At 34.1% G+C, this 27,727-nt stretch overlaps 1 protein-coding gene across 2 annotated transcripts in view; it reads right to left on the bottom strand.

The window, feature by feature from the left end:
• STK3 (serine/threonine kinase 3) overlaps positions 1 to 27,727 on the bottom strand; it is a 280,323-nt gene that overhangs the window by 121,715 nt on the left and 130,881 nt on the right. For both annotated transcript variants that reach the window (XM_012643656.1, XM_012643657.1), the window contains one exon: positions 7,275 to 7,412. In XM_012643656.1, coding sequence (XP_012499110.1) covers positions 7,275 to 7,412 — 138 coding nt within the window. The remainder of the gene's footprint in view (positions 1 to 7,274; positions 7,413 to 27,727) is intronic.

Below are 27,727 nucleotides of genomic sequence, written 5' to 3'. Positions count from 1 at the left end.
GTTATTTTTAAGAAATGCCAGAGTACATACCTGATTCATGTAGTCTACCTCGACCTTGCTTTTATGCAATTCATTGTGGACTGACTACAGTGTTACGCCACCATTAGTCTGTAGAGCTTAATGCTCTTGATCTCCAAAACTTGGTATGTCCAATTTCATTTGTACTCATGCTTTCTCTACATAGCTACTATAGACATGATTTTGACCAACAAAGAGGAACTGGCTAATAAAGTTAAAAGGGTACTTGAAGTACAAGACCATATTATTTGAGCACTCTTGATAGGAAGAAGAGAAGTTTTATCAGACCTATTGCCAGATTTTTATTAATAAGTACAGATGGTCGTGACTTATAATGGGGTTATATCCTGATAAACCCATCATAAGTTTACAATAACGTAAGTTGAAAATGCATTAAAAGACGCCTAACCTACCAAATGTCAAAGCTTAGCCTATCCTACTTTAAACATGCTCAGAACACTGTCATTAGCCTAGACACAGACGCGTGTTTTGTAGAAGACATGATAGGATGCAAAAACACATAACACTATATCCAAAAAATGCTGGCAAACAGTATACCATAGAGGATGGTTTATTTACCCTCGTGATCACAGGGCTGACTGGAAGCTGTGGCTCACTGCCACTGCCCAGCATCACAAGAGTATCATACCGCATATCACTAGCCTGAGAAAAGATCAAAATTCAAACTTCGAAGGATAGTTTCTACTGAATGCATATCACTTTTGCACCATTTTAAAAAAGCCTAAGTTGAACAATTATAAATCAAGGACCACCTGTATATTTTTAAAGGCTTTTTTAAAAAAGTAGTAGCTGGTAAAAATTAAAACTGCAAACCAACATAAAGAATAATGCAGACAAAGAAAGATGGCAAAAGTAAAACATGACAGTTGTGATAAAAATGATATTAGCATATAATTACATACCAGTGTAAATAAAGGATTAAATTTCTACTTATTAAATATAATTTTAGTTGAGTACTAAAAGACAAAGGTTCACTTAGTTAATAAGATAAATTCTAACTACATGCTTTCTACATGAGATATATAAAATAAACTGAACTTATGTTTCTACATAAGGCATACTTAAAAGAATGGGTTAAAAGTTAAAGACACGCAATGAAATATTTAAACAAAAAGATATGAATAACATGATAAAAAAAACAAAAGTGAAAGGAGAAAGCAGTAAATGACAAGTCAATTAATATTGATAAAGGATATACTATAAAAAAGTTATAAACTTGATATACTTATATAGCATTGTATGTAATAAAAACTATAGAGACATAAGAAGAGGTGGATATAAATAAGACATGGGAGATTTTAATATTCCTTTTTTAGCTACTGAGAAATAATACAGGCAAAAGATAAATGAAGATAAAAGTCATCTGAATAACATGATTGATTTAACAGAAATATCAACCTTTATACCCAATAAACAGAAACCATATCTTTTTGTTGAATGCTTTAAAAAGGATCTGACATCAGCATGAGAATAGAAAGAACAATGAAAAAGAATAAAATATCCAGAAATGGAATATAATATATACAAAGGAAACTGGCATATTATGAAGACAGCATTTTCAATCAGTGAGGAAAAAACAACCAAAACTGGTGCTGAGATAACTGCCTGCCTTTGGGGTGTTCGGAAGGTTAACCTAGATCCTTACCACAGTAACACCAAAATAAATTCCAGATGGATTAAAGTATTAAATGTTTAAAAGAAAAAATGGAAATAGGAAAGAACTAGAGGGTAATATAGGAGAATATTTATATATTCAATCCAATGTAATAAAATGAAAGAAAAAAGGACAATTTGAATACGTACAACTTAAAAATGTATGAATGGCAAAAAATACAAACTAAAAAATACATTCATAACATTAATGTCAGACAAGGTGCTGATTATATGAAGGGTTTTTTTGTAAAAAACTGTTGGAGTTTCAAAACACTGTTGGAGTAGAGTCAAAGGCAGCCTTGTGGAGGGTCAGTATTCCAACAAGAAAAAGATGAACACACCAAATTCTAAAAGGCAATAAAATTCACTATTTCTAAATGTATCTACAGAAAAATTAAACTGAAAAAGGGTGAGGATTCTTAACCCACTTAAACTAATAAAAAGAAATTACCCCAATAAACTGATCACATTATTGACCATGTATTTTAAAAATTAGACTACTTGAAAAGTTTATCCTTTTAAAATTTGAAATATTTCCTTTTAAATTTTGTTCATGTTCTGAATTATCAATTTCTGAACTGACAGTTCAAATTAATGATTTATACAAAAAAGCTTCAGAGAATATGAGAATTTAAAGTGAACTAAAGAAGGGATTTCTGCTTCTGGACAACAATATTTTCCCCTATACCTCCCCATTAAAGTATAGCTAAAACCCTGGACATTATATATAAAACAAGCATAAAAAGATTCTGAAAGGTAGAAAGAAGGCAACAGACTGGCTAAAGGTGGTGGGACCAGAGGAAAGACATAGCTGTGAGTTCCATGGGTTTTCCTTTTACCTGATTTATCCCAAATTGGGTATTACAGAAGCCAGCAACTAAGAAACACCAATGGGCACAAACTGAAAAAGCCTGCTCTCTCAAGCAAAAGGACCAGGAAATGGACAGCCTAGCAAGACAGAAAACTTTAGATAATAACTATTCTACTCCAGCGAACACTACAGAAAAAACCATGGCCCACCCCCACCAGCAAAGGCTAAGGGGGAACCTAGACTTTCAGGTCTGACCCTCCACTGGGCTGCCTCTGACCCCACTCCAATAGGGAAGTTGTGTGATTCCTTATTGGAGTGGGGTTCCTTATTGGAGTGGGGTCAGGGGCAGCCTAGTATAGGGTCAGACCATTCACCATTGCCCAGCTATAATGAGGCCACCCCCACAATACCAGCAGAGGCCACTGGGGGACCCTGAACTCTCACCCATATCCAGTGGTAACAAGAGTCCTCCACCATGCTGCATGTCAAAGAAGATCAAGTGAGAAACCTGGAATTCTACTTCTCGCTAACACAAAAAAGATAGCACTCTTCTATCCCCAAGGAACAGTGAGAGAGGACACCTGCTATAACTTAAGATTTAAATAAGATCCAGAGTCTCATATTACCCAAAATGTCCAGGTTTCAAGTGAAAAATCACCCTTCATATCAAGAACCAGGAAAATCCCAACTTAAATGGGAAAAAGACAATGAACAGATGGTAACAACAGGATGACAGGAATGTCAGAATTATCTGATAAGGATTTTAAAGCAGTCATCACAAAAAAATGCTGCAATGAGCAGTTAGAAACATGTTTGTAAACAAATGAAAAACTAGAATTTTTCAGTAAAGAAACAGAAGACAAAAAAGAAACGAAAATTTTAGAACTGAAATGTACAACTGAAATAAAAACTTGATGGACAGGCTCAACAGCAAAATGGGGACAACAGAAAGAATCAGTGAATTGGAAGATAAAAAATATACAATATGGGACCTGTGGGACTAAAACGAAAGATCTAATATTTGTGTAACTGGAGTCCAAGAAAAAGAGAAAGAAGGTGAGGCCAAAGAAACCACACCAAGACATATCATAATTAAACTTCTGAAACTAAAGAGAAAGAAAAAAATCTTGAAAAGTGCAATGGGCAAAACAATTCAAATAACAGATTTGTCTTCATAAACCATGGAGGCCAGAAGGAAGTGGTATGACGTTTTTCAAGTGCTGCAAGAAAAATAACTGGCAACCCAGGATACTATAAACAATGAAAATATCCTTCATGAATGAAGGGGAAATCAAGACATTCTCAGATGAAGGGAAAACTAAGATAATTCGTTATCATATACCTACCCTAAAAAAATGGCTAAAGACATTATCTAAACAGGAAGCAATACAAAAAAGAACTTTGGAACATTGAGAAAAAAGCAACAAAGAGCAAAAATATGGTAAATACCGTAGATTTTCCTTCTCTTGATTTTCTTCAATTATGTTTTAAGGTCAAAGTAAATATTATAACACTGATGTGGTTCTTGATGTGTGTAGAGGAAGTATTTAAGACAATTATAAAAGGTGGGACAAAAAAGGGGGTAAAGTTTCTACACTTCCCTTGAATTGGTAAAAGAAGAGTAAGTCACATGCCACAAGAATTCACAAAGTGACCCATGACACCACCTGTTCCAGCCAAGCCCAGGGATTGATTCAAATAATGGCAGATCTCATTCAACCTAAAAGTCACATGGGTGGCCAGCCTGGGCCAGGAGCTGACTTTTGGATTTCAGGCTGCCCACCAGCAATGTAAGGATCATCTGCAGATCAGAAAGTCTAGTGCTACTAAATTAAAAATGAACTCTGTCTTTTAACAGCTCTGGGAGTTCAAACTCCTCATCTTTTAAAAACTTCTAAGATTTCAACATAATAATCTCAAAGGATCCTTCTAGGCTATGATTCTTCTAAAATTGCGCAATTATCTATCTGTGCATAGAATACCAACCACTATTTTAAAAATCTGCCATGAATTTCTTTTTAAAAATTATTTTCTTATTGGGCTCTAGAAATCAACATGGTATAATCTGTGCATGTAAGCTATAGATACGTGTCTACTAAAACTTGATAATAAGATTGCCCACTGATTGTCCACTGAGAGTTAAACTATGATTTAAATCATAATAGATAAGACATATGCCAAACCCCTTAAAGAGAGAGAATGGTTTCTAGGCTTCCAGCAAAATAAAATTCTAATGAGACTAAACATAATTAATCATCCTATCTAAAAAAAATATTTAAGTCAGAAGTTTATGATAAATAAACACACATTAAGCTCAATACATATGTATTAAGCACTGGATACTAGAGGGTGCAAAAGTAGTCCCCACTGAACTACCTTTTTTTTATACGAAATATTTCAAAATGAAATACGTTCAAAATATTTCAAAATACATATTTTAATTAATTTTTTCAATTTCTATTGTGGAAAAATATACATAAAATTTATCATCTTAATTAATTTTTGAAAGATAATATTTGCACATAACTCAAATCTCAAAAGTCTCATAAAAAGTATTCAGTGTCTCCATCCCACTTCTGCCTCTCATCCATACAGTTAGTTGCCTTTTTTGGAGCCCAGTTTCTTGCTTATTTTTCCAGAGATACTCCATTATAAGCATTGACATCTGTATATATGTGTATGTCTATACATATTGTAAACTAAAAATAAAATCTTAAGCCCTCTGCTAACTGAATGGACCCCTGTTGGCCAACAGGACCCCAGAAACCTCTTAAAACTGAGTTCCCAGCCATGATAGGATGGAAGAGATAAAGCATAATTACATGCATATGATTTCCCTTCATAAATATTCATGACTACTCCTATAGCTTGTTAAGCATGTATATTTGACCACCCCAATCAGTAAAAAATCCTACTGCCTTTTGTCTCTTCTTTAAAGTACATATGCTTAGTTTCTGGCCAGGGCTTAGCTTCCCAACCTGTTGGAATGGCCGCCAGCAGTTGCTACCCTTTATGAAAAATAAAACTCTCCTTTTTCTAAAGTATAAAACTTGTTATTTTTTTTTAGTTAACAGTATATTTTTCCAATCACTCCTCAATGGATCTCAGATTGTTTCCAATTTGTTGACAGATATTTAGGTTCTTTCCAATCTTTTTACCATTACAATGTTCTATGAATATTTTTATACATATGTAATTTCACACATGGTTAAATCTTTTTGTAGAATAAATTCCTAGAAGTGTAATTTCTGGGTCAAAGAATATGTGGATTTTTATTTTAGATAGATATTGCTAAATTTGTTTCCATGGAGATTAAGTTAAATTTTCATAACAACAAGCATTATATTTAAGAGTCTGTTTCCCATACCCCTTAACAAATCCTGTTTTAAAAATGGAACCTTGGGAAGTCATTTTTTTACAAGAACCATGTTTTGAATCCTTTTGTCATTTAACAGTAAGAATCATTTTGCAAATATCAAGTTTTGTTAAATGTGAGACATACTATTAGCTGAGAATTCTGAGGCAATTTTGTTGGGAAAATAAAGGTTCACGAAGTCCCATTATAAATATTAAATTATTTTAATTTTCATTAAATTTCAAGTCAGATCAAAAAAAAAACCTCCTGACATTCTGGTTACAAAGTCTATTTGTAGCAGGGATACTGAAACTCTTCATTTAGATAATCTTGTAACTTGTATTTACAACATGTGATAATCTTTTCAAGAAGTTCAGGGAGGTCAGACGGGATCGGGCACGTTCAGTGGATTAATAAAATGTGGTATATGTATACCACTGAGTACTATTCAGCTTTAAGAAACAATGGTGATAAGCACCTCTTGGATTCTCCTGGATAGAGCTGGAACGCATTCTACTAAGTGAAGTATCCCAAGAGTGGAAAGACAAGCACCACATGTACTCACCATCAAATTGGTATTAACTGATCAACACATAAGTGCACATATAAGAATAACATCTATCGGATGTCGGGCATGGGGAGGGGGAGGGGGTAGGAGGGGACGGGTATATGCATACACAAAGAGTGCAATGTGCACTCTTTGGGGGGGATGGACACACTTGAAGCTCGGACTTGCGGGGGAGGGCAGGCAAGGGCGTCATACGTAACCTAATCATCTGTACCCCCATAATATGCTGAAATTAAAAAAAAAAAAAGAAGTTCAGGGATCTTGTACTTATATATCTTACAGTGGAGCAAAAAGTCCAAGGAAAAATAAGTTAAGGAACATCAGAAAAAAACATGAGAAACAGTAACTACCAAACTCATTTCTGAAATGAGAATCCTTTGCAAATTTTTGTCTTAAAACAATGTTGGGGGAAATAGCTAACAAAAAAAGAAAGAAAAAAAGAAGAGGAGAAGAAGAGGAAAGGAAAGGAAAGGAGAGGAAAGGAAAAGGAGAGGAAAGGAGAGGAGAAGAAGGGAAAGGGAAAGGGAAAGGAAAGAAGGAAAAAAAGGAGAAAAGGAAAGGAAAAGAAAAGAAGGGAGGGAGGAAGGGAGAAAGAGAGAGAGAGAGAGAAAGAGAAAAGAGAAAAAAGAAAAAAAGTAGAAGACTGAACCCGGAAAACAGAAAATGGGACAAAGACAACATACAGAAGAATGGTGTGTGTGTGTGTGTGTCTGTCTTATCAATCTTTATTTCCTGGGGTGGTTTACATCTTTGGAAATCAGTTACAAAACTCTCAGCAATTCTGGCCAATGTCAGAAAGCTAAAAGTTATGAAGAAAATACCCTTCCCTTAAAGGCACAAGCACTGACCTGTAAAAGTTGGGTTGCAGTAGCTCTCTGCTCAGGATTCTTCACTAAGCACTTTTTAACAAAATCGGTGAAATCATCAGACCAAAGTTCTGGCTTCCTGAATGTTGGTGGTGGATTTGTGGGAATCATAAAAATAGCCTAGTAAAAATGAAATATCCAAAAGACACAGTAAGAATCACAACAGCACAACCAAATAAACAAATCTCTTTATCTTTTTATAAGACTGTAAATCTGGGCTGGGCCTGTAATCCTAGCACTCTGGGAGGCCGAGGCAGGCGGATCATTCTGAGCTCAGGAGTTCGAGACCAGCCTGAGCAAGAGCGAGACCCCCGTCTCTACCAAAAAATGGAAAGAAATTAATTGGACAGCTAAAAACATATGTAAAAAAATTAGCCGGGCATGGTGGCGCGTGCCTGTGGTCCCAGCTACTCGGGAGGCTGAGACAGTAGGATTGCTTGAGCCCAGGAGTTTGAGGTTGCTGTGAGCTAGGCTAACGCCACGGCACTCACTCTAGCCAGGGCAACAGAGTGAGACTCTGTCTCAAAAAAAAAAAAAAAGAAAAAGAAAAAATAGACTGTAAATCTGAAAAACAAATTTAAGTTGTTCTAGGATTTCCAGTAAGACTATAATTCAGGAAGCAAGTCCATCTGCTACTAATGTAATCATTTCCCATTAAATTTCCTCTATTTAAATTATAGCTCAATGAGCACATCATTCTTTATTTTATCTATTATTTTTTATCAATCCTCAAAGAAGACTGCATTTCTGACCCTTTACCAAACTAAGGACTTACCCTAGTTAAACAGATATATTCCCAAATTTTGCTACTGCATGCCAGATTTACTTATTTCAGTTTTATATAAGTACTATGCTCAAAATGGCTAATAGCAGCAGTCTAATTTGCTTCTGCAAGCCAGAAAATTTCAGTATAATTAAAATTACTGATGGGATTTGAAATAATGCTTGATATTTCTCTTTTTAAATATATGAGTCAGGATTCCAAATAAAAAGTTTTATAGGCAATATACCACTTTAATTTATTGCTAATGATTTTGTGCTAATAATTTAATAGTAATAATGCATTCAAATAGCTCAAAATTCAAAAGCCATAAAAAGTCTCCATCTTATCTTTGTTCTCCTAGCCAGTCACTCTTTTTAACCAAAAGAATTAATACCTAATATTTTTAAGAAATCACTGTATGTAATGAATTAACTCCTCTCCTGGACATCTGGAATAGTTCCCAGTAAAATACCACCACTACAACATCATTTTCTTTGAAAAGATATGAAAGATATAAAAACAATAAAATTGAAACTAATGTATTAACACTTGATAAATACAGGCTATTATCATTTTTATTTCCACATAAAAAAGGCAAAAAGCAAACAAGCAATTGATAAAGATTTTACAAAGCAAAAGCAAAATGAATTATTAAGCTATGTTATAACCAACTGTAGTTAGTTATAGGTTAGTTTAACAGGTAAGTTTATACAATTACATAATCAACATATGATGAAAAAATGACTTTTTAGTAATCATAATCAATATATACGCATGTACCATACAATCATGGTCCTCTCAAATGTATATCCAGGGGAGTAGCATCCAAAAATTCCCTTTCTAGGCTGCAGAATGCTCCGACTTTCCAGGAAAAAGGCATCTGTCTCTGTTCTCTCCTTAGTTTTTCACCTGGCTTTTGGTGGTCCTTTCTCTTCACGTACAAATAAATTTATGTACATTAACACATTAACTGCCATGAGAGTTGTATTTAACTCACTCTAGTTTTGACCCTGGGGCCACGTGAAGCAAACATAAAATATTATTTGTTGATGTCCTTATTGTTACAATTAATATTGAAAATTTAATTCTAAAAATGTGGATTAAATGAATAGAAGTCAATAAATTTCATTTTTCTATTTACATTTACCTTTAAACTACACTCAAAGTTTTCATTCTATTTTCATGATAAAACACTGTGGCCCCAAGGAAAAGTTCCTGGTTTTTTTGTGTGGCAGTCAATGTGTTAATTTATGTCCTTTCTCCTTAATGTATAAAGAGGATAAAGATGGTAATACAACAATAATACTCAGAAATTAAGTTTTTTATCATTGAAAAAAACTAACCATGTTAATTTTTAAATTTTAGTTTAAATTTTTAAACTAGCTATGTTTAAAAATTCTGTTCATGTATGGAGAAAACACCAATACTGCAGAAAAAGTAATAAAGATAATATATTCTGGGGCTATCTATTTTAATACATTCCCTACATAACATAAAAGTGTTCTATTCTCCACTGAATTTTTATTAACTGATTAAAAGCCATTCATATGTATCTTAGAATCATAGAACATCCACAATTAAAGATGTATGACAGATCATTTAGTTCAATCCTTCCAATTTTACAGAAAAGGAATGTAAAGCCCAGAGAGGTTAAACAAGTTAAAAACAAAATTTCAGACCTACAAAAGGCCCTTCATTTAAAAGATTAGCAAAGTATTCTAATGCTTCTAATATGTTTCAAGAAGTAAGAAGGTAAAGTACAAAACAAAGAGGATTACTAAATCCAAAAAAAATATCTAGTAAGAGGACAGAAGAGATGATAAATGATGATTCTATTTTCAATGTATAGACCTACCAAGTTCTTCCTTTTATTTCCAAGTGGGAAAGAAAGCATAACCAAGTTTTAAGCTTTTAAGATAAGCAGTGACAGGAAAGATCTTAAAACCTACAATCACAACTATGACAGTCAATAAAGTTGAAGATCATTCAATCAAACATTAAAGACCATTCAGTAGGGAAAAGAGAGTCTTTTCAACAAATGATGCTAGGAATACTGGATATCCACAGGCAAAAAAAAAAAAAAAAAATGAATGGATGCTTATGTTACAACATATGCAAAAATTAACTCAAAATGATCAAAAACCTAACCATAACAGCTAAAACTATAAACTCTTAGAAGAAAGCATAGAGGGAAAGCTTTATGACGTTGAATTTGGCAATGATTTCTTCAGTATAACAACAAAAGTCCAGGCAATAAAAAAAAAAAAAAAAAGATAAACTGGACTTAATCAAAATTAAAAACCTTTGTACATCAAAGGACACTATTAACATACTGAAAAGACAACCCATAGAATGAAGAAAAATATTTTCAAATCATATCTTATAATAGTTACTTTCTAGAATAAAGAACTCCTACAACTCAACAACAAAACCACAAACATTACCATTAAAAAATGGACAAATGGTTTAAACAGACATATCTCCAAAGAAGATACACAAACGCCAAAAGCACGTGAAAAGAGACTCAATATCACTAGTTACTGTGGAAATGTACATAAAAACTACAAAAAGATACCATTTCATACCCATTAGAATATCTATTATCGAGGAGGGAGGGAAGAAAGAAGGAAAAGAAAAGGAGAAAGAAAAAGAGAAAGAAAGACAGAGAAAGAAAGAGAAAGGAAAAAATAACAGGTGTTGGCAAAGATGTAGAGCAATTGGACCCCTTGTGCACGGTGAAAGAAATGTACAATGATACAGTCACTGTGAAAATCAGCATGCCAATTCCCCAAAAAATTAAACATAGAATTACTATATGATCCTCTAATTCCACTTCTGGATATATCCCCAAATATTTAAAGAATTAAAAGCAGAGACTTGAACAGATATTTATATACCCATGTTTATATTAATAGCAGCATTATTCACAATAGCCAAAAGTAGAAGCAACCCATGTATCTACTGACAGATAAATGGATCAACAAAATGTGGTTTATATATACAATGGGATATTTTTCAACCTCAAAAAGGAAGAAAATTTTGACACACGCTACCACATGGATGAACCCTGAAGACATTGAGTGAAATTAGCCAGTCACAAAAAGACAGATATTATATGATTCCTCTTCTATGAGGACCTAGAGCAATCAAATTCTCAGAGACAGACAGTAGAATGATGATTGCCAGGAGCTGGGGGAAAGGGCCAATGGGGATTCAGCATTTAATGGGCATGTGGTTCAGCTGGGGAAGATGAAAAAGTTCTGGAGATGGACGGTGGTGATTATTGCACAGTAATACAAATGTACTTGATTCCACATACACTTAAAAATGGTTAAAACTGTGAGTTTTATGTTGTGTATATTTTATAATAAAAAATATGAATGAGGGAAAATACAAAGTAATAATCAAGTTCAGAAATACGTATTGAGTGCCTACTACACAGAGCATGGTATTAGGCATTACATGCTCAAAGACATAGCAAGAAACAAGGTTACTATTCTTAAGAAACTTATTACCCACTCTGGTGATGAAAGAGCAAACAGCAAAAGATTTAAAAAATAGGACAATAGAAGAAATGATATAAGGCATAAATAAGAGAGATCACTCCCATTAGAAGAAATAGCATAAGGAAAAGAAGAGAGGGGAGTAGTGCTGTGGAAAGGAGCACAAAGCAAGTAGATTTATTATGTAAGTGATTAGAAAGATTAGAAAGAATGGAGGACATGGAGTTCCACCCTAAATGGTTTGGTCTGCAAGAAGATACACAACTGAAAGAAGTTTTTTTCTGGGGTGTGTTTGTTTGTTTTTGTTTTTAATCAAGAGTATGTTTATGATCCAAGAAGTAGATTTAAAAACAAACAAAACCTGGAGGCACTCAAAATATGGAATACAAAAGTCAGTTAGGGGCCAGTGTAGATATCCCAACATGAGTAACAAAAAGTACAAACTAGGATGGTATCTACCGAAATGAAATGGAAAAAATGACGCATGAGATTCGTCAAAGGAAGAACCAAGAGTATGCTAACGATACTATTTGGGAGTGGTAGAAAAAAGAAGAATGAAAGATTATTCCAGAATTTAAGAAATAAAAAATAGACACCTTAATTGCAAGGCACTCAGGTATTCTATCAACTCACTATATGATTCTTCTGAATGCCCTCAGAGTATGCAGCCATTTAGTACAATGTGTTCTCACTGGTTTCTACAATAACTTGGAAAGTGATCCAAAAGATTTTCTGTGGACACAGCAGTGAAGACTCAATATCCAAGTTTGCTGATTCTAGGGTAAGAGTTAATCTTTCAGTATATGCATCTTCTTTCAAAAGGGGCAAATCCTTTAATAGACGATAACATTTTTATACATCTTACATCATATTATACATATTATTGTATCTATGATAGTCCTTCGAAAGCAGCATAGCCAGTATGACAAAACAATAAGCATCTTTCAATCAAGCAAGTATTTATAAAGCATTTTTATGTTCAGAACAATGCTATAATTTAGATGTAACAAGGTGACAGGCCAAGTGCTATCGGACATATTTTGTTCAGACAACATCATTCCCGCAAGGTAAGAATCTGCAATAATTAAGCTGATTTAAACCAACTGGGGTGTATGTTCTCCCTTTTGCATGGGCCCCATCTAGCCTGGCTTAATTATCTACTTTATCTCATGATCCCTTTAAGTATCTGAGTATGTATTATAGGTTTTAAAATAGGATACATATCTCAGATCCACAGAGCTCACAGTCAACTTGTGGAGGGAAAAAAATACAAATGAAACAAATAGCAAACAATAGAGTACCAGACAATGAAATCCTGTCTGTAAATAACATAATTAATCTCAGACAGCTCCATAGTTGAGGCAGAACCTGAAATGGCTTTAAAAATGGGCAAAATGTGGTTAACAGCAGCTGCTGGAAAAGGCACACAAAACCACCTGCTACTTCAAATTAGAGAATAAAAATAAATTTGAACTCTCATCTCTGCAAAACAGTTCAAAGGACCTACATAAGCCCCTATACAGACTGACCTCAAATTGCAGGTAAATGACACTAGATTGTCTAGATAAATGTTGTTCACCTACACTGCTGTTACAAATTGGTGGATAACAACTCAGTGATTTGTGTCCTTGAAGCTAATGCTCTCCTTTGAACTTTGAGCCAGTGAGCCGCAGTCTTATCTTCGGATAATCTTAACATATAAGGCTCACCTCAGCAGTAGCTATTAGAAACCCAAGGATAAAAAGCTTAACACTAACTCTTATTTACCCAGTACTATCATAAAGTTAACTTAAAATGTCACATCCTACTCTTAAACAAGCATTGAACAAGCATGAACATTGTACACACCATTCAAACAAGTAAGTCTTAATGTATGATCTACCAAAATGTCTCCAGGAAAACTACTATACCTTTCATTTCCATTTTTTAAGGTTGGATAATCAAAAACACACTAACAGATTTTCTCAGAGACTATACCGTGTTCAACGGATTTAACCTACCACGAATCACAGAGGATCCTCTTAAGAATCTCCAGGTTTTGTGTTAGTTTATTAGGTAACAGGCCCCCATTGTAGAAAGTTTTGGCAATCAGTGGCTAGCCTTACACTAACAATTCGCTCCCCTGCCACCAACCAAACCACACTAACACACATTACAGCCATATAATTTATCTTATCTCTAACACCATTTTGATTGGAGAATGTTAGTACAATAAATGATATGATTATCCTTGTGTTTGTTTCTACACAATGTGTTGCTTAACTACATATTGAACCTCTGATTACGTTTTAAAAAGAACTTCCCTGATCACTAGTAGTCTTAAGAAGCCAAGAAATCCAGGTGCTTCAAAACAACTAATCATCTTCACGACTGGAATTTCATGCCTTAGACTCTAGGAGTACCCAGAAGATGTGGAAAGACCTGGAAATGACAAACTACAATGCCTAAACTTTATAATCTCAATGGAATGAGTCAACACATGCCTGAAGCTAAGGCAGCTGGATTTGTGAAAGTAAAGAAACGATGCGCATGCCAGGATAACAAAGAAATCCACACCACTATTTAAGAACTTCAGGTATATGAGCAAAAGGTTCTCTTTGCAACAAATGCATGAGATAAAGGACGAGAAACACTTTACAAAACTACAAAGAACTAAACAAATATAGCTATTTCCTGGTAACAAACATAAATATATAGCTAATAAGCTACTAAATAAAAAATAATTTCTGAAAGGAAAAATAGTAATAATACTAATTTATAAAAGACCACTACAAATAAGAGAGCAAACAGTACAATGGAATGAGACCAACACTGGACCTGAGTCAGAAAAACAGGCTTGAGTTCTAAATCACTCCCTGATTGTGCAACTTCAGTTGTTTTGGGTTTTTTTCCATGTAAGTAAGGAGGTTGCAATGTTTATCAGGTTCCTCTTTGGGTACAAAAGACTCTAGCATTCTAACTGCCTAGCAATCTAGAAGTAAAATTCTAGCTAGACAAATATTAAATTCTAGTTACAAGGGAGATGGAGATGGGGAAGGAGAGGGAAGGGTAACAAAAGGCCTTCTAGATACTAACATAAAAATGCAAATCTACATTTTTATCATTCCTCCCTCAAAAACAAATATGAAATACATAGAAATTCTGAAGAGAACTGTAAAATCTAAAGTGAACCTTGCTCCTACAGTAAGTACAAGGTTGAAGTATTAGGAGCATAAACTCACAATTCACTCCAGCTCTAGTCAGAGGAACTTCAGTAATCATTAATCCAGCCAATAAAGGCCAGTTTGCCAGCCTGGAAACCAAATTAAGGGAGAGGGTACAGTTGGTGCCTTGGTACTACAAAGTGAATAAGAGAACCAGCTCCAGAGGTCAGAACCAGCTCTAGATGGCATCGGGTATAATAACAGCACCTTTATTAGTAGCTGTCTAACCTATTCAACTACTCCATGCCTCTGCTGCCACATCTTGACATGGGAATATTAAGGCTGTCTTGAATTTGAAATAGATTAACATATGTAAAATAGACCAGCACCTGCCACAATTTTAAATGCTCAGTAATGTAAGCTATTATTAACCTAATTTTGTGACTGATGCTCACAAGAGTAAACTAGCTTATTCAAGATAACACAGCTAGTAAAGTGGCTGTCAAAGTAAGAACTCAGGTTTATTTGACTCCTTAGTATATGCAATACCTCTGTGTTTGTATTAAATTTCTGCCACAGATAATTCTAAGATAAAGGCACTGTTACATATATTCAGTCTCCAGAAAAGAAAAAGGGAAAGTATGTATTTAAAGAAATTATAGTTTTACTGTCTCTAACAGTGGAAAACTGAAAACAAATAATGTAGAACTGAGAAATGGCTAACTACTATATATCAATAAAATAAAGTAACATATTGCCATAAAAGGTGACAAATGTGTGAATTACAAAATCACAAAGTTCTAAAAAGTGAGATAGTAATACAACAGTAAATAATGATTCCCTTTGCATAAAAATGACAAGTTTGCAGCAATAAAGGTTGAAAGATGGAACAGAATCACAAAAATTCAAATGATCAATTCAAAATAGCCAATTTTGTGCGTAAGTTCCTTTTTTTTTACTGTAATAGATTTTAAATTTTTTTTAACTTTCAAAAATCATATTTGCAATTGCAAAGGCTTCATTTACACCAACCCTTAAGTTGTTGCCTATTCCAGTCTGCCTCTACAACCACCACTCAGGCATGCACAATTTAAATCCCAATACCCTCCACTGCTTCCACTTAAATCTTAACCATCTTTCAAGATTGAAATATAATGTCCCTTTAGTACAATTCACCAACATTCATAAAACATGGCTGTAGAAGAAGTCAAAAGTGAGCAAGAGTCAATACTTAAGAGACTTTATCATAAATTCCTTTCTCTCAGGTCCTCCAAGTTAGAAATCCTATGATCAGTTTAACTAACTTTTTAAATTAAGCACATAAAATGTATCCATACCTGCAATATGAGAATTTCAAGAAGTTTAGAGTCTAATGGGATAGGAAAATGCATATCAGATCATTTCAGTAAAAGACTGTAGGTGCTCAAACAGGTGTGAGCAATGGGCATTATAAGATGACTTAGCCCCGGTGGCTGTTTAAGGAAAAGATGAAATTTAACCTGAGTCCTAAAGAATGAGTGAGTTAGTGAGGCATAGAAAAGAGACGAGAATGTTCAAACATATAAGGTCTGAAAATACCATGGAGTCTCTGAGAGAAACTGATTTATTTCAGATGTAGGGCAGGGAAATTACAAGGTGAGCCTAAAGCATCTTATTACCTATAAATCACTCAAAGACTAACTGGGCATGTCAAAAGATGTTCAGAACCTGTAGAAATTGGTTCTACCCATTAAAGATTCTGATTTAATTGATCTAGGGTGAGGACCAGGCACAATATTTTTTTTTATCTCCCAAATAATTATAATGTGCAACCAACATTGAGAACCACTAGTCTTTTAGTTTTTTCCAGTTTAGATTTATTTATTTATTTATTTATCAAAATATTAAGGGGGTACAAATGTTTTTGTTACATGGATATCTTGTGTAATGCTTAAGTCAGGGCTTTTAGTGTGCCCATTATCAGAACAGTGTTCATCATACCTGATAAGTAAGTTATTACCCTTCATTCCCTCCTTCCCTTCCCCTTCTGAGATTCCAATGACCTGTACATCTCCTTGTGCCTGTGTGTGCCCATTGTTTAGCTCCCAATTATTAGAGCACACATGTGATGTCTGGTTTTCCATTGCTGAGATACTTCACTTAGGATAATGGTCTCCAGGTTCCAACCAAGTTGCTGCAAAAGACATTATTTCATTTCTTTTTATGTCTGAGTAGTATTCCATGGAGTACTACTCAACCACAAACAATGGTGATCTAGCACCTCTTGTATTATCCTGGATAGAGGTGGAGCCCATTCTACTAAGTATCACAAACACCGCATGTACTCACTGTGAAATTGTTATTGATTGAACAACACTTATGTGCACATATAGTAGTAACATTCATCGGATGTCGGGCAGGTGGGAGGGGGGTAAAGGGGATGGGTATATTCACACCTAATGAGTGCGGTGCGCACCGTCTGTGGGATGGATACACTTGAAGCTCTGACTTGGGCAGGGCCAAGCTAATATATGTAACCTAAACATTTGTACACCTGTAATATGCTGAAATAAAAAAAAGAAAAAAAAAAGGCTGGTTCCATTTAACCCTTAGGGAAGAAAGCCTAATGGTGGTTGAGGGAGGTGGGTATAAGGAGGCATGTCTGACCTCCCATCCCATCATAGCCAAGAACTCAGTTTTTTAAGATTTCTCTGGGGTCCCCTTGGCCAACAGGGAGGTCCATTCAGTCAGTTGGGGGATTTAGGATTTTAGTTTTATTTCTCATACTAAAAGTATAAAGGCAATGATGGGTAAAACTGCTGGCACTCTAGCACCAATAAAGCAATGAAACCAAACTGTAAATATCCTTCATTGCCATGCATTCACAATAAAAAGAAAAAAGCAAAAATAAACCAAAAGAAGTCATTTTTTATTAAGAATATCTTTGATTTAAAAAATTCATTTTATTGAATCTTGATATTTGAGTACACATCTTTTTAGCACCCTGTGATGAAATGAGAAGTATGCATAAACTTCGTCTGTGTCATATCAAAGTACAATGGTTGTCTCAAGGAAAATTTTGTGTGATTAAGTTGCAAGCTGAACCACAGTTTTTTTCAGGAAATATCTTTTTTATTTGAAAGAATGATACACAAACTTTGATTATTCAGATTTGGGTATGTGGCAGAAAGTTTCTCAGAAATGAATCAAGTGGGACTATCATATCAAGAAAACACAAATGGTTTTTGATACCAATGATAAAATTCAAGCTTTCAAGTGAAAAGTCAAATTTTCAAAAGGTTCTGTCTGCCACCATGAACTTAACAGTGTCCCAATACTTAGAAACTTTTCTGATGAGATTGGTAGTAATACTGACAAATGTGACTTTTTTAAACTGTATATTATGGCAAAATTTGAAAGATCTGCAGAATCCAGGGAATCAATATTTTTCAAATGACAAATTGGAATAATCATGCATAAGTAAAGATAGATTCAAAGTATAAGATAGAAAAACGGATTTTAATGTAACAAAATAGTCAATTTACTACTATGATTTCAGATTCCAATATTAGAATTATCCTTTAAAAAAATACAACTGTTGAGTTTTGGTGTAATATCAAAGAAGAATATTCAGAACTATAAGAGGAAAAACACTAGAATACTGCTATCCCTTATTCAACCACATGTTAATATCTTTGTTAGGACAGATTTTTTTCATACACTTCAATCAAAATGTGTTATAACAAAATGAGTACAAAAACAAATAAGGAAATTGAACTGTTTTCTATTAAGCCATCCACTCATTACTTTTTTGGAGAGGAAAATACTAATTTTTCACAAATATATATTACTTATGTTAACATGTAGTAGAATTACTTTTAAATGAATTAATAAATATACATTTTTAACTTTCTCGCTTTTAATTTTTAATATAATAATATTGATAAAATCCACATAAACAAAAGCTCTTAGGTCATCAGTTTTTAAGAGTGGAAAAGAATGCTCACACCAAAAGTCTTGAAACCAGTATTCTACAATGAATGCAAATTACATAAACTGACAGGAGTATTTCCTCCTATTTGACTTATGTTCACCAACAACAGTACCACAAACTTGTTTTGTTTTACGATGTGTCCTCCTCATCTTTATTATGTTTAGATATTTTTTTATATATTTGAAATGCCAACATAGATAAAATTTGATACATGATTTTTTTTTTCTATGTAACTCTATTTTGTTATGCCTGAAAAAAATGATGAAGGGACATGGGGCATAAGACAATAAAAGGGCACTGGAGAAATGAAATTGTTAGTATGCCTCCAGTTCTGTCCAAGATGCCCTGACCACTAGAAAAAATACCTGGTCCTTGCAATAAATAAATTCATAAGGTAAACACGGATGAGCATAACTTGATGACAGCAGTGAATAAGACCATCCAACTAACTGCTTTATTCTAATAACCAGGTTCACCTGGCAGACTTCTGACCAATTTTTGGTTCCTACATAAAACTGATTTCAGAAGAGAGTATAATGATTAGCTTGAGAATTAAATATCTATTTTTAAAGTAACAAATTGGAATTTTGGTTTGTATACCAATGAAGTTGGTTAATTTAAGTCCACCCTGTGAGATAGTTCCATATTTATTATACTGATAGATCAGGCTTGAATGATAAATGCTACTCTTTGGGATCTTGTCTGGGTAGGCACTGACCTTTCTTAGACAACACACAACTTTCCTGAAAGCATTATGTTCAGACTACAACACTGATGACTGAAATTTCCACATTGGCAAAAAAGGAGAGCCCTGCTAATAAAAAGCAGATTAAGTTATATATGTCAGAATAATGTAATGAGAATGAAGCTTTACAAAGAGTAGTGGATAAAATCAATTAAAAAAATTTGTGGAAAAAATCAACAGTATTTAAAATTGTTAAATAAGTTTGGAGATAAGACCTTTTAATGCTTAATTTTAGAGTAATAGTAGGCATTTTCAACAGTATAATACCTCCTCAAAAAAGGAGTATTGTTTGGCTACCATTATAAGCCTTGAAATTTTTATCTCAGCTATTTAAATAAAGTATCTCACCTGGAATATGGTACAATATATACTCTGCTTTAGCAGTAACCATAAATAATGAATCACAAACATTTATACATTATAGAAGAACAAAATGAAATGTAAGACTATGTAGAAAGAATACTGCAAATAAAAGTTTATTTATTGTATTTACCCCATTTTTGCTTACTAGTTATATATTCTTTTTTCCTTCCTGATGGTCCAAGTTTTGTACTTTTATTTTTTCCTTTCTGTAAAGAACTTGTTTTAACCATTCTTTTAACGTAGGTCTGTGGTGGCAAATTCTCTTAATTTTCCTTCATCTGAGAATGTCTTGATTTTTCACACATTCATTAAGGATATCTTCACTGGATATAATATTTTGGGTTGACAGTTGTTTTATTTTGGCACTTGAGAAATGTTATGCTACTTTCTTCTGATATCCATGGTTTCTGATGAGAATTCTGATGTCATTTTGTTTTTTCCTCTGTGTAAGGTCAACTATAAGGCATCATTTTTCTTTGTCTGCTTTCAAGATTTTTTTGTCTTTAGTTTTCATAAGTTTAATCATGATGTGTCATGGTATTAATCTCTTTAGGTTTATCCTGTTTGGGGATTGTTCAGCTTTTTGAACCTGTAGGTTTATGTCTCTTGACAAATTAGGGAAGTTTTCAGCCATTATATTTTCAAATACTTTTTATAGACTCACTTTCTTTCTCCTCTCCTGTAACTCCAAAGACATGAATATTAGATCTTTTGCTTTAGTTCCACAGGTCCCTGAGGCTCTGTTTTTTCCCCAGTCTGTTTTCTCTCTGTTATACATATAGTATACATTTTATTGTTCTTTCTTCCAGTTCATTTCATTGATTCTTTTCTCTGTCCTTCTTTTCTGATGTTGAATCCATTTACTGAGCTTTTTATTTTGGTTATTGTAATTTTCAGTTCTAAAGTTTACATTTGGTTCTTCTTTGTATGTTCTGATTCTTTGCTGAGGCTTTCTATCTTTACACTTCTTTCAGCCATTTTCATAATTGTACATTGAAGCATTTTTCTTATGACTGCTTTAAAATATCTGTGAGATAATTCTGACATTTCTGCCTTTTTGGTGTTGACATTTGGTGATTGCCTTTTTTTTAGTCAGCTTATAATCTTTCTGGTTCTTCGTGTGATGAGTAATTTTTGGTTTAAAACTGGACATTTTTTCCTATTATATTCTGAGACTCTGGATCTTATTTAAACCTTCTGTTTTAGCTAGACTTTTGTGACATTGCTTTAGCAGAGGAAGGGGGCTCATTACTGCCAGGTAGAGTTTGAAGTCCAGATTCCCCACTTAGCCTCTGTTGATATCCAAAGTGTGGCAGGAGTGGTTCCTCATTTCTGCTGGGTGGGGGTAGGAGTTCTGTAGCCCTATGTAGTTTCCGTTGTTTGGAGGTGACATTACTACTGGGTGATAGTAAAAGTCTTGATTGTTTTCTGGACCTCCTTAGTGGGTAAGGGGAGGGATACCTCATTACTGCCAGTTTGGCGAGGAAGTCCAGGTTCTATAATACATGCTATCTCCAGCTCCTTCCATCTCCTAACCAACCCAGGAACTTCCCTGGGAGGCCCTGTGTGGTGAAGTATGCCCCCTCCTCTTAGGAACTATAATAACCTATCTTTTCAATGGCAGTTGTTTCCTGATCTGTTAGCCTAACAATATTTGCATAATAATATAACCTACATTTTAAAAGAAAGTACAGAACTAAGCACCAAACAAACAGCATGACAAGGGAGAATAAAATGTGAGGTAGTAAGAAACAGCCTGAAGATGAGATTTTTTGAGTTATGAAGATACTATAGCAGATAAAGCAGAATATGTTTTAGGAGATAACCATGACATACAGTAATAATTACCTTTTTTTAAAAAAAATTAAAACACCTTTACTATAGATATGTTTAACATCATTTCCTGCTTTCATTCTTCTGGATATCCAGGCCAAAAGCTTAAGCCAAAAATCTGTGACTCTCTTTATCTCACAACCCTCACTTTGGTAATCAGAAAATACAAAATATACCCAGAATCTGACCACTTAGCAACACTCCTACCTTTACTACCGGGGTCCATGCCACCAGCATCTCTTACCTATACTACTGATGAAGTAAACTCCTCACTGTTCACCCGGCTTTGATCCTTGTCCTGCTATAATCCCTTCTCAATAAAGAATAAGCTTTTTTTTTTTTATTTCAGCATATTATGGGGGTACAGATGTTTAGGTTACGTATGTTGCCCTTGCCCCCTCCTCCCCCCACCAAGTCAGAGCTTCAAGCGTGTCCATCCCCCAGATGGTGCGGATTGCACTTGTTATGTATGCATATACTCATCCCCTCCTCCCCCCTCCCACCTGCCCAACACCCAATAAATGTTATTCTTATATGTGCATTTAGGTGTTGATCAGTGAAATCAATTTGCCGGTGAGTACACATGGTGCTTATTTTTCCATTCTTGGGATACTTCATTTAGTATGTCAGATCATATCATTCCTCTGCTCAAAAACCCTTCAATGGCTTCCTGTCTCACTCAGAGTAAAAGTTAAAGGTTCTACCATGGTTTATGAAGGCTCCAAGTGATCTAGTCCCCTGCTATCCCTATGATTTCATCTCCTACTTCTCTTGCCATTTTATCCAACTGTAGCCATTTAAACCTCCTTACTGCTTCTTAAACACCAAACACACTTCCACATCAGTTTTCTGACAAGAACATTCTTTCCTCACAAGTCTGTATGGCTCATTTATTATCTCCTTTACATCTCTACTAAAGTCACCTTATCGGACAGGCCTTTCGTGATCATTCTATATATAATATCACAAACACATCTGTCATTCTGTATCCCTCTTATCCTGCTTTATTTTTCTTCATAGCAGTTATCAGTACCTGATATGTTATAGCTTTTTATGGGTAATTTATTAACTCTCCCCACTGTAATATAAAAATACCTACAATGCTAGAACTTTGTTTCATTCACTGTTGTCTATGTATCAGTGCCTAAAACCAGTGTCAAAGCAGGCACTCAATAAATATGAGATGTGTTAATATACCAAGAACTCAGTCTTTCTGAGGGCTTTACACTGTACAGCTTTAAAATTCATAAATCTAGAAAAGAGACAGAACTGGATAGCTAGTGGTAATATACAAAAATGTATCCTGGCCTTCTCAGAAAGATGGAAGGCTTGACAGTAAATGATTAACTACCAAAAGAATAATATATATGAGATTGGCAACCAGTGAATTCACCTTGAGAGAATAATAGGTATCTACAAAAGAACATGTGAAGAACTTTATAATAAAACTATATAATTAAGCACAGAATATCAGACCACCTTGCCAAGATTTTCTAACTTGGCAAACATCCATATTAAACTCAGCTTCCCCAATTCCAGATACAAATGGAATTGTGAATTTGGCAACTCACTGGAGAGAAAGCCTACATTACAATCTGGGTTCACATTAAAGTTACCTCATTCTTCTCAACTTAGATCTGACCCAGAGGAAAATTTTTAACAGATTCTATTGGACAAGTGCCATACTATAGTCAGAAAGTTCAAAATTAGCATTTTAGATGCTAACCTAAATGATTTCTATTTTGTTTCCCTAGAACTAAACTGGACTAAAAATAAAACATGCTGAATTGTGAGTATAAAATGAATTATTTAAAGACATATTTTGTCAAAGAAAAAGAAAATTATAACACCAGTTCTTCCTTTATTTTTTTTTATTTCATTCATGCAGTGTCTCAGCCAGGGATGAACACATGGTAGCACTCAAGCTGAGGAGAGAGATAAAGTTCTTTTCTTCAAGGTTTATCCAATATAGACATGTCTACATCAATCTTCCTGGTTATTAAAAAATGGAAATGAAAATTATATACTCCAAATTTGTATATAAATGTATTAATCATTTATTAAATAACTACCATGTCACAAAGCATTATATTAGATACTGAACGCACAAAATAAAAATTATACATACTGCTATCAGTAAATTCACAATCTGGTGGGGAAGTTGTACAAACTATAATAAAGAGTGGTAACTCCTATGATCTTGGGGAGCACAGGGTACTTACTAAGAAAGACCAGAGGAAAGGTTCTCAGGTCAGAATGTGTAGAAGAGAGATGGGAGAAAATGCAGGCACAAAGTAATATTCAGCAGAGGGCAGAGGGAAATCTAACACTACCTACAAATGAAGGTATGGCTAAAGGAAAGGGGATATCACAGGAATAAAGAGGTATGCAGAGCTTCAGGCCTTAAATGACACCCTTAAGAATTTGGCTCTTAACCTAGAGACAAACTAAAGAAATTGCTTTTTAATAGGGAGGATTTTAAGTAAGGGAGTAATATGATCTGTGTTTCATTTTAGAATGATCAATCTAGCATTATCATGAAGCTTACTTTGTAAAGGAGAATGAGGCTGAAGACTATAAGATCAATTAGGAGACTGATGTAGAAATTCAGAATAAAAATATGAGGTTTGAAATAAGGAAATAAAGATGTGGATAGAAAGAAGGGGATATTATTTCAGAAATATTAAGAAGTAACATGGATGGGATGGTGAATAACGAAAATTAATCAACTCAGTGGCAGTGGAGCTGGACAGGAAGGAAGGGAGGCGACATCAATAGGACTTGGAGATTCATTAAATGTGGAAGACTGGACAGAGGGAGGATATTCTCCAGATTTTCAGCTTGACAGCTGGTTGGATGGTAATGTCATCAACCAAGACAGAAAACACAAAGGTAGAAACAAGTCTGATTAAAAAGCAGTGAAAATAAATTTGGAGACATTGGATTTGAACTGTCTCATAACAGTATAGAAAAGATAATTATCTAAGTAGATATTAAAGAGTCTAGAATTCAAGACAGAGATAAAAGCCAGAGGAAAGCCAGGGAACAGAGAAATCAAAGGAGGGTAAGATATTTGGGGAGGACAAAATGATAACCAATACAATCAGTAAAAGCATCAACAATTTCAGGACAGTGGTAGGGAAGATACAATCAGTCTATTTAGGGGTAAATGAGAGGAAGGTGAGTAAACTGAAGCAGCAGGTATCTATTAGTCTTTTTAAATGTGGCTTTGAAAGAAAGGTGCAAGATAGGGCAGCAAGTAGAGAGCAACATGAGCCCAAAGGAAATTTGTTTGTGAAAATGAGAGGCACCTGAGCCTACAAAGTTCCATAAGGGAGAGATGCTATAGGTAGAGGACAGAACACAAGTAGGGAAGGGGCATGCACTTCTACTAAAGCCAGAAAAGAGAAATGAGCCCCCAAAGTTCAGGCATATAATGGCCATTTAACCAATATTTTTTTTAATAATGAGCATTCTGTGCTTAGGCTATCTTAGCACTATTTTTAATTGTTTTTATTATGTAAGCTTTTATACATTCATGTATCATATGTAGAATAATTACTGTTGTTAGTATTACATTTTCTCTATATAGCACTATGTGCATAGCAATGTACTAAGTAGCTTTATAAAAATTATTTCTTTTAATCCTTACCAAAACCCTGTAAAGAATTATTTCTTCCTTTTATATAAGAGAAAACTGAGGAATAAAGAGGTTAAATAAAGTGCCCTTCAATACTGAGCAAATAAAGGACAGAGTTGGAAAGTGAACCCAGCTAGTCTAGCTCCAAAGCTCACGTTCTTAACCATCAAACTATGCTACCTCTCTAAAGGTAGAATACTTTTGGTTACTAAATCTGAGGACAACTATTTTCTAGCAGAAAATATTTCTAATTTTAGAATAGATATAGGAGAAAATTGAGTTTACTCATCAGAAACTTGCTAGACTACATTTAATATATTATGTAAGAAAACCTAGAGAATTAAAAGTAACATTATAAATACATAAATATAACAATGATTCTTAAATTTTCCCATGCATCAGGATTTCTTGGAGGGTCTTGTATTGCTGAAACCCTACGTCATATCCCAGTGTTACCCCATTACTTACAAAATAAAGTACAAACTTCTCAACATGTCTTACAGACCCTTTGACCCATGAGCCATTGTTTAATTATTCAACCTTCAATATGCTTTTAGAACATTACCTATTTTTTAAAATATTTTCCCTAATACAACCCATCCTAATAAAGCCATACATTCCTTCTATGATTCCAAAGTACCTCTAAAATAATAAGAAACAGAACAATGATAATATCATCAAGCCACATTTGTGGGGCATCCCCCAAGGACTTTATACAAATTACGACATTTAGTCCTCATAACTCCTCAGGATAAAGACCATAATTATTCTCTTTTTACATATGGGGGAAAAAGTGAGATATGGAAAGGCTGAATCTGCCCAAGGTGATACAACTAGCAAGTAGAAGAGCCAGGATTGTACCACAGCAATTATACTACACTATCAATTACTAGATTGTTCAGTACTTGGGTGTTGTTTAGATACTAGATTTTTATAAGTACTATCCTAAATGATTCATTCATTTATTCATTTTTATGTTTATTTCACCAACACTTACTGAGTGCCTATTATATGCCAGGCTTTGTGTTAGACATTAAAAGCTACCTGGTAAAATAAGGGAAGACCCAGTGCCTTCTTTCTTGAGACAATCTAATAAGGAAGATAAGACATTAAATTTAAAAAATCACAGAAATATTTCCGTAAATAAGTGTTAAAGGCAAAAAATACAAGACATTCTGAGATTATAAGAGGAAGATCTAACCTGTTTATAGTTATTGTATTTTACTTTCAGTGCCCTAATACTAGCGAAGAAGTTACACAGAATATGAATTTCAGAATGCCAAATAAATCCATTTCAAAATGACACTTTCAAATCAAATTAAATATTTAATTAAAAGACCAAAGTCACATAGTTAAAATTTAAAACATATTATTTAAAATGGCATTTAAATTCTTCAGCTCTTTTTTCCCTTGGCAAATGTAGCTATTACCTCTCTGAAACAAAATGTAATAAACTATCCAAAACTAATACCATTGCATTTGAAAATATCCTTGCAAATATTGGTCATGATAAAAATAAAATAATATGCCAAGTTCCTGACAATCCTAGTAGTTCATAAAAGTACTTCCGTTTTGGACAATCTAACTCTCTTAAGATGCTATTAGATTCATGACTTAATGCACTTCATTTGTAAGATTTAAAAAAAAAAAAACTTCTATAGTAAGTTTCAAAGGGAAAAACCAATATTTTACATGGGAAAAATGTCTAAAAGTTCAAATACGGATCTTACGAAAAGACGTGAAAGGTAAAATCAAGTATGAACTAGGTCTGGATCCCTGTATCTTCAGTTTCTATTTATCAAACAGAAAAATCTTTCCAACTTTCTCCTTTCCTGTATAAGACCAAAACTATGCGATATTCTGTTTGCATTACAATTACACTAATTCAGTGCAGGTCACTTGCTTTTTACTGAGTCCAGATGACATTCAGTAAACTAAACATGGGCCAATTAGTTTTAAAAAAGGGGAGGGTGGAGAAAAAAAGGAAAAAGGAAGAAAGAAGTGCATTCTGATTGCCTTTGGGTAGGTCATACAGTGGCTACAGAGCATCAGGGCCTGAACTTCATTTTGGCTAACACCAACCATACGGCTAACACTAAGGACTGGCATTTTTATTCCTTTCAGATTTCTCACGTTTGGAAATTTGGATTTAAATATATTTTATGGTGAAAGCAAGGACAGCACTCCTGCACAATATTAGTTTCCCCTACTTCAACTCAAATGTCTTATTCGGAGCTACTAAAATGGAATCTGCATATTGTCTAAAAAAGTATAATGATCCTCTTTAAGCCAATGTTTTTTTACTTATCACAGTTATAAATGAGCAAATGAAACTGATGATTTGACTGACACAAACACAAAAAAAGATGGTCTAAGTCTATGAAGTTTCAATATCAATATTTGTAATATTAAATCAATCTGAACCAGCATGTAATTAGGCATATGATAAACTGGGTAATAGGAAGAAATATA

This window comes from Propithecus coquereli, unplaced genomic scaffold (genome assembly GCF_000956105.1).
Source record: "Propithecus coquereli isolate 6110/MARCELLA unplaced genomic scaffold, Pcoq_1.0 Scaffold2, whole genome shotgun sequence".
Lineage (NCBI taxonomy): Eukaryota > Metazoa > Chordata > Mammalia > Primates > Indriidae > Propithecus > Propithecus coquereli.
The sequence above is the reverse complement of the archived record's forward strand: the minus strand, read 5'-3'. Positions and strand labels throughout refer to the sequence as shown.